This window comes from Phocoena sinus, chromosome 5, assembly GCF_008692025.1.
Source record: "Phocoena sinus isolate mPhoSin1 chromosome 5, mPhoSin1.pri, whole genome shotgun sequence".
Lineage (NCBI taxonomy): Eukaryota > Metazoa > Chordata > Mammalia > Artiodactyla > Phocoenidae > Phocoena > Phocoena sinus.
Window position 1 is genome coordinate 34,124,313 of NC_045767.1, and position 12,772 is coordinate 34,137,084.

General features: G+C 32.9%; 1 protein-coding gene across 1 annotated transcript in view; it reads right to left on the reverse strand.

Moving 5' to 3' along the window:
- GSTCD (glutathione S-transferase C-terminal domain containing) overlaps nt 1-12,772 on the reverse strand; it is a 134,326-nt gene that overhangs the window by 110,552 nt on the left and 11,002 nt on the right. Inside the window, exons 4-5 of the mRNA XM_032633633.1 lie at nt 8,335-8,586; nt 4,128-4,221 (exon numbers count right to left, since the gene is read on the reverse strand). Of these exons, the coding sequence (XP_032489524.1) occupies nt 4,128-4,221; nt 8,335-8,586 (346 nt within the window). The remainder of the gene's footprint in view (nt 1-4,127; nt 4,222-8,334; nt 8,587-12,772) is intronic.

Sequence of the window (12,772 nt, forward strand, 5' to 3'; positions counted from 1 at the left end):
ACATTAGAGTAGAGACACCTGGCAGACCCCACCTTAAACAAATGATTAAAGTTAACATCACTGGGCCCAAACAGACATAATATGCCTCCTGATAATGAGGCACCGAGAAGGACACAACATCATTTCTGTGTTGTTCCTGCCCAAAATGTGTAACTTTAATCTAATCATGAGGAAAACATCAGACAAATCCATATTGAGAAATATTCTACAAAAAACTGGCCTGAACCCTTCAAAAAAGTCCATGGTATGAAAGACAAAGAAAGGCTGAGAAACTGTTTCACATTAAAGGAAATTAAAGAGACATGACAACTAAATGTACTACAATCTACTGAACTGAATAGTAGACAATAGTATGTACTGAATTAAATATCCTATTTTGATCATTGTACTATGGCTATATAAGAAAATGTTCTTGTTCTTAAAGGAGACAGTTAAGTATTTAGAAGTGAAGAGTCATGATGTCTGCAACTTACTCCTAAAAAGTCCATTTAAAGATATGTAATGATAATAATATTAACAATGACAACTATAAGAATGATAATGTAAATTAAATATTCAGTTCTGTTTTCTTAAAACTAAATAATCCCAATTATTTTAGCCTTTTAAATCTATATGAGACAAAAACGTTGCATGGTTTAATTAGAAACTTGGGAAGTTAAAAAAAGGATCTATAGTCTCAATCCAATTCAATTTAATAAAAAATTATTGAGGACCTATCCACAGGAGTCCTATATTTAAAGAGCTCACAGTTTATTGGAGAAGGAAAACATGCATGTAAACTAGTATAACAGAAGTATTCTATAAGTATCAAAATGAAGTATAAGAAAGTACTAAAGGAATGTTGAGAGAAAATGATTGACTACTGACTACTACTGACTACTCTGACTACTATATTAGTATTATTTAACATTTACTATTTATAGTTAGGCACTGTACTGTTTTATATATTAATTCATTGAATGTACTAACAATCTCATGAGGTAGGTAGTATTATTATCCCCATTCTACAGATGAGGTCATTGAGGTACAGAGAATTGTCAGCTGAGAAAACAGAGAACTCAGACATTCTCAGTAGAGAATCTGGCCATAGGTTACCTAGCTAGCTAGTAGCCCAAGTTTCAAACTCAGGCAGGCTGACTCCATAATCCATGAAGAAGGCTTAATGAAGGAAGCAGCATTTGAGTTAATCCTTAAAAGATGATAATAATTTCAGTGGAATGGGAAGAAGAAAGAAGACTATGTAAGGCTGGAGGAAAAATAATGGTGAAGGCAGGGAGACAGTAAATATAGATTGTATAAGGAACAGCAAAAAGTTCAGGGGATGTTATGTAAGATGTAGGGAGAGAAATGGGTGAGAGCAGAGGATAAGAGACTAGACAGGCTTATGAAATATATTAGACTCCATCATGAGAATTAATATAATATAGTCTTTGATGGTAAAGAAGCTGATTCTTACAATATGCACCACAATCTTGATGTAACTCAATACAGTCAGTATAAGCAGTCTGAAACATCTAAATGAACCAAGTACCAATAATACCTTATTACAATTCAATTTCTCCTAAAAGACAGTACCAGAGCACAAATCATGAGAACACATTCATAGTGACCTCTGCACCTCTATGTGAATAATTTCATTTCACAAAGATCCTATGACTATGCAATATTGAAACTGCCAGAACTGAAAACAGAAAATCTAAAATGCCACAATTCTACCTTAGTTTAACAAGACTCTAAACGTTTAGGAAACAGTAAATGAAATGTGAGTACACCATGTAGCTTTGCCGTTATAGCTCCATCTTTGTCATAATATTTATGAAAACAAGGTGATCCAACTATATAATGAGTAATATATTCCATGAGCTCCATTAGATATGCACTTCTAACCAGTAAAATGACTAGACACGAATACTTAATGTCAACTTTGAGTTGTTAGCAGATGTAATTGAGTCCTCACAGTAATAAGTGAAAATATTATTTTGCCTTCATAGCAGACATTATAGACAAAGCAAAGCATGTGGCACTTAAAAGCTGTTTTACTTTTTAATATAAATATTAATAAAAATATGACTTTTATTTAGTAAATTATAGGTTTAACCCGTTCGGAATCTATACTATAACTGAAGAGTATAGAAAATCTAATTGCACATAAAAACAAACATTTAAGCTTTGTAAAATGTCAAAATATTTTAAAGTAAAACATTAACAAATTCATTAGTGACTATTTTTCATATATTTAATAAAAGACAAAAAATAGATTTCATTTTTATACAAATATCTTTGCAACAGAGTTCTTAACCAACATAATCTTCTTCCATTTTGGAACAATACTGAAGTATTTCCTCGATTGACAGAACAGAATTGATTAGTAAGATACAGGCAATATCAGGAAGCATCATAGAAGAGAAGAATATGAAAAAGGAAGACAAATGATTTCAAAGAGCATTTGAAAAATCAAAACATATTTGGATTAGTATAAAACTAAAGAATACATGAACAGTTAAAGAAATAGAACATTGAGCTAAAAAAAATTCTTCACCTAAAAATACCTAAAATGGCATTTAAAATTCAACAATCATCCTTTACATGTCTAACTGGACTTCTGAGAGTAAGGAAAATCCATAGGGCCTTAAAAAGGGGGAAAGGAACTAAAAAGTAGTGTAATAATCTTGAACTGACACTATAGCTCCCTGAAGGGTATTTGCTGACAACAGAGATCTAGGCTTTAACAGCAAGACAAAGAAGATAGGCTAGTCCTTGATCCCTAGCATGGTGGAGAGTTGAAACTAATATCACTACATGAAAGCAGAAACCTTGAAAAGCTATATTCATTATGAAAAAATACATTAAAAAAAAAAAAGTTCTACCCAACAGCAAAGGAAGGTGAAAAAAGTTAACTTTTCTGTTTAAACCTCAGTTCCAGACAGAAAAGGCTGAAGGAATCTCAACCTGAAAAAATAATATGTTAAGATCTAGTGCCTTAAGTTAAATACTTTAAGATGTCTGGCATAAACAAATATAAATCCTTTCCATGGGAATTCATTCCTATCCCAGGCCCCACAAGATTCCAAGATTTAAATAACCAAAAAAATCAATTTATAATCTAAAATTACAGAACTAATAGGGATATGAGACACTGGCAGTGAAGTCAACAGAAACAACAAACAGCAGAATTAGACCTCTATGAACATCAGCTATTAGAAATAATAAATACAGAATATAAAATCACTATGTTAAAATACATAATATAAAATCACTATGGTTAAACAATTATAAAAAGAGGAAACTGAAACATGAACAAAGAAAAGTTTATTATCAAAACAAACCAAATATAGTTTTTAGCAATAAAAATATTATTTAACTAAAAATCTAACTGTCAAAATATTTTTTCAAACAATATTTTAAACAATTGGAAATGATTATGAACTGGTTATCAGATGATGAAGGAATTTTTGCTGATTCTTATAAAGCGTGATAATGACGTGATTATTTAAGATGTCAATATTTTTTAGATGTGTGTATTATAGTATGACGTGTTGTCTGGGATAGGCTTCAAAATACTTCAGCAAAGACAAAAAAAGGAACAGATGAAGCAGTGTAGGAAAATATGAGAAATATTAAATCAGAGCAATATGTATCTGTAAAATTTTGTAATAAAAATAAAATGAAAACTCAGTGGATAGTATGATCAGAATATTAGATATAGACAAAGAGAGAACTAGAGAACTAGAAGATGGATCTGAAGAGGGTATCCAGATTATGAGTAATATTTAAAGATTAAAAAAAAGGGGCTTCCCGGGTGGCGCAGTGGTTAGGAATCCGCCTGCCAATGCAGGGGACACGGGTTTGAGCCCTGGTCCGGGAAGATCCCACATGCAGTGGAACAACTAAGCCCGTGCACCACAACTACTGAGCCTGCGCTCTAGAGCCTGTGAGTCACAACTACTGAAGCCCGTGCGCCTAGAGCCCGTGCTCCACAATAAGGGAAGCCACCGCGATGAGAAGCCTGTGCATCACAACGAAGAGGAGCCCCCGGTCACAACTAGAGAAAGCCCGCACGCAGCAACAAAGACCCAACGCAGCCAAATATAAAATAAATAAATTTATTAAAAAAAAAACAACCTTACCTTCCTTTGGGCTCACTGCTGCAGGAAGAGTATCCCAATCAAGGGTCCAAGTAGGGCAAGGGTGGGGAGAAAACATCACTTCAATGCCTTTTTCCTAGAAAAGGAGATAGGCCCTTTCCAAATTAATAAATTAATAAAATCCTGTTATGTTCTAGAAGACCAAATTTCTATTTTCTATACTGGCAAGGAGGGACACAGATTTTAATAATCATCAAGTATTCCTCAAAATATTTAGTTACATAAGAAACATATGTTGAGTTTCTTAACAGCATGGTTACTTTCCTATTAAATTATTATTAAATTTCCTATTTAAATTATTACCTGAAGTGACACAGAAGTAATAAGCTACTTAGAAATATTGCGTGTCAAAGAGAAAAGTCACCTGAGAATAAAAGTTTTGTTAAAAACAATCCACATAATCAAAACTGACTCTGCATATGTCCATCAAGTTCTGTCTTGGATTATACAAAAATTGCCACAGCCTAGGAGCTATATTCACAGAATCAAAAAGTCCCTACTTTAACACTCATCCCAAAATATCATCCATACTAGTCTTTTACAAGTATCTACAAAGTCTCTAGAAAAGGATCCCTTTGTTTTAACCAAATGGTTCCCAACATTTTTTTCCTCACCATTTTAAAAAATGATCATCCCTCTTCCATATATAAAACAATTCTCAGGTTCCTTCCTCATGTTAAAAGTTATACATTTATTTATTTGATCTACAGACAGTGGCATGGCATACACGTGGATTCCCAGAACCTTTTCAATCACATTCTGTGTCCACAGCCTACAGAATAGATATCCATTGTTCTAGATTTTTTTTTTATCTGCAGGAATATCGTATTCAAAAGAAAAATCCCTGAGAATCTATCATTAACCCCTTTGTATCGGTTAGTTCGTGAGATTACTTTCCATTACGAAAACTAGCTGAATTTCAGTGCCAAAGGAAATAGTACAAAGTTCTTTTGTTGGGGTAGAGCTATAGCTACAAGTATAGAGGTCTAGAGTACTTACCTCCCCCAGAAAGATAAACACATCTCTCTGACATCATCTACCTCTCTCCTATCTCCCTTAGTCTAGCCATATTGAACTCCCTGCTATTCCTCATTTCATCACACTTATTCCTAACTTAGAGTCTTCCATAAAATACAACTATATTGAGATATAATTTCTATGCCATAAAAATCTGTCCCTTTACAGCATACAATACAATGGTTTTAAAAATATTCACAGTTGTGTATCACCGCTATCTATCTAATTTGAGAACATTTTCATCACCTCAAAAAAGATGTCCCATACCCATTAGCAGACACTCTCCATTCTCTCCCCAAAGCTCCCTGCTCTAGGCAGCTACTAATCCACTTTCTGTCTCTGTAGATTTGCTCAGGGTCTTCTTACTAGCTGGATCCTCTTAGAACACTTCATCCAAATCTTCAAATGTTCATTCAGGTCATTTGCTCAATGTCTTCACCTAGTCAGATAAGCCTTCCTGACCACCTTATCTAAAAAATGATCCTGATCTCAATCATCTGCACCCCCCTCACCCCACATTATTTTTTTATAGCATTTATCAATACCTAATGTGCTATACATTTGTGTTTTTTCTTTATTTACCTCCCCCACCAGAATGTAAGCTCCATGAAGGCAGTCCAATTTGTTCTTCATACATCCAACATTCAGAACAATGTCTGTTGTTTAGTAGACACATATACATTTTTTGACTGGATAAATAAATTTAAAACCTCTATAGAATAAGGGAGATTTTGGAGGCAAGATTGTGCGTAAGAAAACAGAAGGAAAAAAAGGCGAGATGTGAGCATTCCTAAGGAAAACTTTCCTACTTTACACATCTGCTTAGGGCCAATTTCATGTGTCCTCATTGCAATTGGCAAAAAAAGAAAAAGAAAAAAAGCAAAAACACAAAAAAACAACAACAAAAAAACCCTGACTATATGGAAATGAAACGTTACAGTATAAAAAAAATTAATACATTCATAGAATATGTTAATTTGATATAATATTGTCTTTCAAATATGTGACAATAGAGAAACTCGTAAGTAGCAAAAACAATGCCCTATTAAAAAGGAAAATGTTACTATGGTGAACTTCTTTAATAAGGTTGGAAAAGTGAAAAAGAAAAAAAAAAGAAAATGTATCCAATATACACTATCAAGTTAGAATTACATGAAAATTGAAATGATAACTTTTTAGATTTGAACATTCTGTTCTTATAAAATTGCAGATGTGATGTCCTAGTCAACTTTTATATAATCATAAAATTTTAAATCAGAAATGACTCGTACAGAGTCTCCTCTGTACGAGTACAGAGGAGTACACTCTCCTAATTTATAAAGGGAGAAATTGAGACCCTATGGTTAAGTGACTTACTGAAGGTAATAATGTTAGCTTGACTACAAAGCTGGGACCAGAACCCAAGTCACCTGGTCTCTAGTATAGCCTTCCCATGGACTGTTCCCAAGCCAATGCCTAAGAGTCTCGGGCTCAGAGACTGAGTGGCAGACCATTTTTGAGAAATATGGAACTCTCTGACAGATGACTCAGGCTCAAGGATTCCCCACTAGCTTGACAAAACTTTCTTAGAACTACACTGAAGTATGACTCTTCTGACCCAACCTTCCTTCCCTTCCCATTTTCAAGCACAGGGATCAAAACTGCACCACGTTCTGAAGGCTCCCGCAGCTTCCTCTGGCTCCCTCCCCACTTTCCCTCACAGATGTTTCCCTCAGTATACCTCTTGCCCATCTAACTCCATCTTGGAATTTGCTTCTGGAGGACCTGAACTAACACATCCCCTGTAAATTAAAAATTCAGGATTCCTTTATATTTTTTATATTATTACAAAAGCGCTTATTTTTATAATGTTTTTATTGTCCATATGTATTTTATTTATTTTTTAAATTGGGGTATAGTTGTTTTACAATGTTGTGTTAGTTTCTACTGTACAATTGTTTATTAACTTTTTTCTGAATTTAAATTCTAGTCACCTGTCTCTTTTTTATAAATATTTTTAAATGTATCAAATGCAAATGTCTTTCCTGATGTCATTTTATTGCTGGAAAAGCACAGGTAGAAAAGTTTGAATTACCAATCTCTTTTTCAAGACTGCATATGTATGAATTAAAATAAAAGTACAGATTTTTGGTTTGTTGAAATTTTTAAAATTAGTATTTTAATACAAGAGTACTCTCCTGACAATTATTTTTTTAAAAACACTCAGGAGGTAAACGAGAGATCGCTGAGCAATATAACCATCTGATCAAGACACATCAAACTCTGGACCTGCTTTGATATCTTCTATAATCAACTGTACCATCTGTTTCATTGTTTCACCACTAGGCTAACAAAGCTTAGCTGAAGAGATAAGGGGTTGGTGTCACTACTAAAATCTGCTTTTCTAAATCAGCAAACTTTCTGTTAACTATAGAACTCAAATACTTCCTAACCCAAGTTAAAAAATATAATGATTTTCTTTCCAATACAACTCAGATGACTAGCTCAAATTACTTCATGAATTTTCTATTCGAACAAATCTTTAAACAGTCTAAGTTAAAAGCAAAACATTTTCGCAGATTGTTTTGAATGATAGAGAAAAGAAAGCCTATTGGTGAAAACTTTTACGCTTAGTACTATTAGAAACAAATTATGCTGCAAAGAGAGAAAAATAAATCATGTGCTCTTATTACATAAAAAGTCATAAAATCAAAGAATAAAGTAAAAACAGAATTCAAAGAATTCAAAAATCTTAAATTTAGACAAAACCTTGGACAATATATTGAGATAATCATCTTCATATTTCTTTAATTCAAATCATCACCTCAAAATTAAGAAACTGAGAAACCAGTTTCTTGCAACAGAAAAACGTCAGGTTAAAACAATAAACTTGACCAGGTGTGATATGACTTTGGTGTCTTGAATATAAAAACAAAAAATTCTGAGAAAAAAACTCTTAAAAATATATATTCTGACTTGTTTGGCTCCAAAGACACATAATATTAAAAATCTTCAATTTACTATATTTCACTTAAATCCAAAGACTAGCACAAATATTAATTGGTCAAGAGAGATATAAATAAAATTTATAAAATGTTAAAACAAAAATGTTATACAAGTTGGGGTAAAATGCTCAGCAACTTTATTACATGGAATCTTTCAAACAAAATTTTAATAAAAACAATTTAATTACCATTAACTTAGTCATGGTGGGTCTTGGTCCTCCTATAAATGAAGGATCATTTTGCTCCTCTACACATGGGACCTCATCTAAGCTTGGTTGCTGTTCATTCGAGGTGGTCTGTAATTCTGGTAAATTGAGAAATTGGATCCCACACTGAGAAGCTGTTGTTTTTACTCTTGGCACTTCCTGAATTCTCTGGTACCAGGCAGCCAGCAGTGGAAATTCTACCAGCTTTTCAGAAAGTTTCTTGCAGATAATTACCTAGGCAATTACAAAGAACAAAACACATTATTATATAATTTTTGTTTGTTATAAGAGCTGATTGAGGTAACTTTACAAACCATAAAACTCACACATTTAAAGAATGAGTTTTAGTAAATTTATAGTTGCACAACCATAATCTAGTACCATTACGCTCAACGTCACACCAAAATGTTCCCTTGCGACCATTTGCAGTCTCTGCTCCACAGTCAGTTGTAGGCAATCAATGATCTGCTTTTCATGTGTATAACTCTGCCTTTTCTAAAATTTCATATATTTAAATGGAATCACAAAATGTGTCTTTTTTCACTTAGCAATATGATTTTGAGATTCATCCATGTAGTTGCATTTATCAGTAGTTTGTTTCTGTTTATTATGATGCAGCATTTAAAGTAAGGCTTTTATTTATTCAAATGAGAAGCATTTGAAACCATTACCCCTGATATAAATTAATGTTTATTTTCTCTTAGTCAGATGCTTTCTCTCCAGCACCACCACCAAACTTCAATTTCTTTAAAAATTAGAATGTTCTTGCTTCTTTGTGAGACACTGAATGTTGTTTCCATAGAAACAGTTATAATGTTACAAACAGATTATGACTTATGAACAGATAAAATGAAAAGGTCAAGTCACAGAAAATCTCGACAAATGTATCTAGCAATAATCAGTGCCAAAACAGGAGCCAGAAAGGATGAAAATTAATGAAAAATTTCACACATATATGTAGTCTATTTTAACTGGACTTTAAGGTTAAATGAGAATTGATTATAAGAATAGGGTTTATGTGTAATTCTCTTTGTATACTACAAGCGCTTAAAACACTGCCTTGCAAAAAATACTGAGTGAATGAACAAATTATCAAGAAACCATTTATTGACCTCAAAGAATAATCCCCTAAATTAGTGTTTTTCAAACTGCTGCTTACAACCCATTAGGAGATTTAAAAATCAATTAAAAAATTTTTTTTTTGTTTTAAATGAAATTAAATAGAAAATATCAGAGTACATAGCATGTAGTAAGGTGGGTTAGTTTCTGTTTATATATCTATATTCATATATATAATATAAAGATGTATATTTGTATTTGTATGCTCAGTCACCTTGTAAAATGCATTATTTACTGTGAAAAGTAAAAAAGTTTGAAAAATACTGTCTAAATGGTACTCTGGGAGCCAAAAAGTTTCTAATTCTCAACAAAATACTTAATTGCCTGGAAACAGATTATGTGCTATGGGAATTGAGCTTTAAGCCATGATAAATTAATCAAATAAGAAATTTCTCATTTCCTCACCTTTCCTTTACTCCCCTTGGTAGTGATTTATTCTTACTTGTTAGACGCATATGACATCTTGCCCTCCTTTTGAAAATAAATTGTGATTAAACAATAATTCATGTTTAAAAAATTTGAGGAGTTTTACTCTGCATGACAGGTCATCCCATTTAATCAATATGCCAGGCTGCTCTGCTAATACCCGGACAGCTCAGGAGGTACGGCACCACATTCATTAATTACACTTGAGAAGCCATATTTAAGGATGAGGCTAATGTTAAATGTGTGAAATGAAAATTAAATTTGTTCCTAAGAACATGATTTTTAAAAGATGTTACCTGGCTGATAAGATCAAAACATTATAAATACCACAGTTACTTAAGGACAAGAAAATAATTTAATCTCAAAATATTGGTAAAAAATTGCTATCAAGACCACAAACTGAAATCCTAGTGGCTTTGTATTTAATTATAGCAAGAGGCAGAAAAACTTGTATGAATAAAAAGAGAAGCAAGATATTACACCTATCCAAAAGATCTCCTCCTCTGCATTACTTTCCAGTCACTTATTATATAAAATATTTTGTAATTCTTTTATGTCATTTCCTCAGTCATGTCTACCCTTTCAAAAACACATCATAACCAACAAATGTTTAGGTGAGCAGTGTAAGCAGTATAAAAAATAGTAAACAACCTGTCTAAATGGAAATATAATCCTAGTTCAGGGTCTTTTCTTATCGTCTAGAACTGGTGAGTTAAAACTGAAAATTCTTAAGGACCTCAGGAATAGGACAGGGGATGGAAAATATAAATTAACTACGGAATCCATAATTTTTGCAATATGCCAGCCAGTAGTGAGATTTCCATTTTATTCTCAATTTTATGCCAATGGGAACAGTGAAAGAGGTAATTAACATAGGTATTTTTGCTCAAAAATCAATTTCTACAATGATTTTACTTTAGTAATAAATGCGTCATACTTTTAAAAAACTAAATTCAAAGCATCAGAAGTTAAAATGTATTAAGTTAAATCATAAATGTTCAAGTTACAAAAATATTTCATAAAATGTCAACTTCTCTGTCTTCCAGGAGTAGAATAATCTTCTAAAGAGTTCTATCAAAGTGTACCTGTTTAGTAGCAGTAACTTAAAAATAACTATAAAATGTTCTGGCATCAGAGAGAAGCAAGATTTTGCCTTAGTATGGTTATTCATTGTTATTTCTCCCATCTGCTTCCTATTCTGTGTACTAGAAGGTTCTAACAAATAAAGGGAGGGGGGAATCATAAGATGCATTTTAATTTATTCCTTTTTAATCCATTCCTGAAACTTTCCAGAGGAGAGGATTTTATCAGGCACCTTCCAGGAAGAAGTGTTGGGCTATCAGTGGTTAACTTTGCAAACTAACATCCTATGAAGAGGAAGAGAAGCTTGGAGCAGAGGTTTAGATGTAACACCTCAGCCTCTCTCCCTGCTGTTGTTTTGCATATTTGGCTTTATTCTGTTTAGCAAAACTGGGTATTTTCCCTAACTCTTCTAATTTTGACCTCTGGTATACCAAACCTTGAATTAGCAAAATTGACTGCTCTTTCATATTCTTGATCTTATTCCTGTGGCTAAATACTTTGGCCCTAGATTCAACTCCATGTTTCTGATCCAAACCTAGTAACTTGAACTTCATTCCTGATCATGAACTTGATCTTAATTCTGATCATTTGGACCACTACTCCATCACCTCAATGTGTGTTAATACAAGTATAAAGGCTCAGCTTCATAGCCACCGTCTGAACTAAAATGGCTGCTTCATAACCCAAGATGACTTACAGGAGGAAAATAAATACAACAGAAATAACATCAAAGCTTTGGCAAAGAAAGATTAACTCCTGAAAGAAAATGTGATGATCTAGGAAAAATACAAACAAACAAAGGAAAATATTTAGAGAATTCGTTTACGTAATGTCAAAACAGAAGAACTTAATCATAGAATAAATGTAATAACAAAGTTTTCCGCTATTTTAAACTGAGATGAAAACAGAGTTCCTTAGTTGTATCAATATTAGGTAGATTCACTCAGCAGTGGTCAGGCTGATGTCCCACCTGATTAAAGGGGGAAAAAATCCCCTCAATTCGGAACACCTCCACCTCAATTGATCCTCATCAGGTAAACAGTATTTAAATTAAGCTAAAATTAAATGCAATTTAGCTGAAGATAGATGTCTGGATAATGATCTAAAAATAACCTTTATGCAGGTGAATCCAATTTTTATGTTTTGTTGCCTTTGAAAGCAAATAATCAAGTCTTCTCTATCACCTTGTTTGATTTTCTTTGTAGCACTTACCATTATTTAAATATGTATTATTTATTTGTCTATGTGTTCATTTCTATCTTCCCTATTCTTCTATTTCTGTTAGAATATTAACTCCGTAAGGGCTGGGACCATTTCTGTCCTGTTCATCACTGTATTCCTAGTGCATACAACAGGGCATGACATATACAGTAGGCTTTCAATAAATTTCTCAAATGAATGAATTAATGGTTGTGCCGCTTTGATTCGATTTTTATGAAATTAGGAACAAATAGTTATCCCAGGAGACCAAGAAGCCATGAATACCAACAGTATTTCCTAATATGCACCAAATGACTGCTCTAATGATTGAAGTCGGTAATAACAGCAGAGGTGGGGGACTGGGGGGAGTCAGGGACAAGAGAATTTAGAAATCGTTTGACTACAAAAAAGAAAAAATCTATGTTTTTCTCCCCACCCAGCACCATGGACAATATGAATACACATGACGTTTACAATACTAATCAACATCTAAACGATTCCTAGATCTCTTGTTCTCACATCCTTTGATTCTGAAGTTATTTTGATTTCTAATTTTGTTTCATTTACATTTTAAAGAAAAATGTTCTTTAAG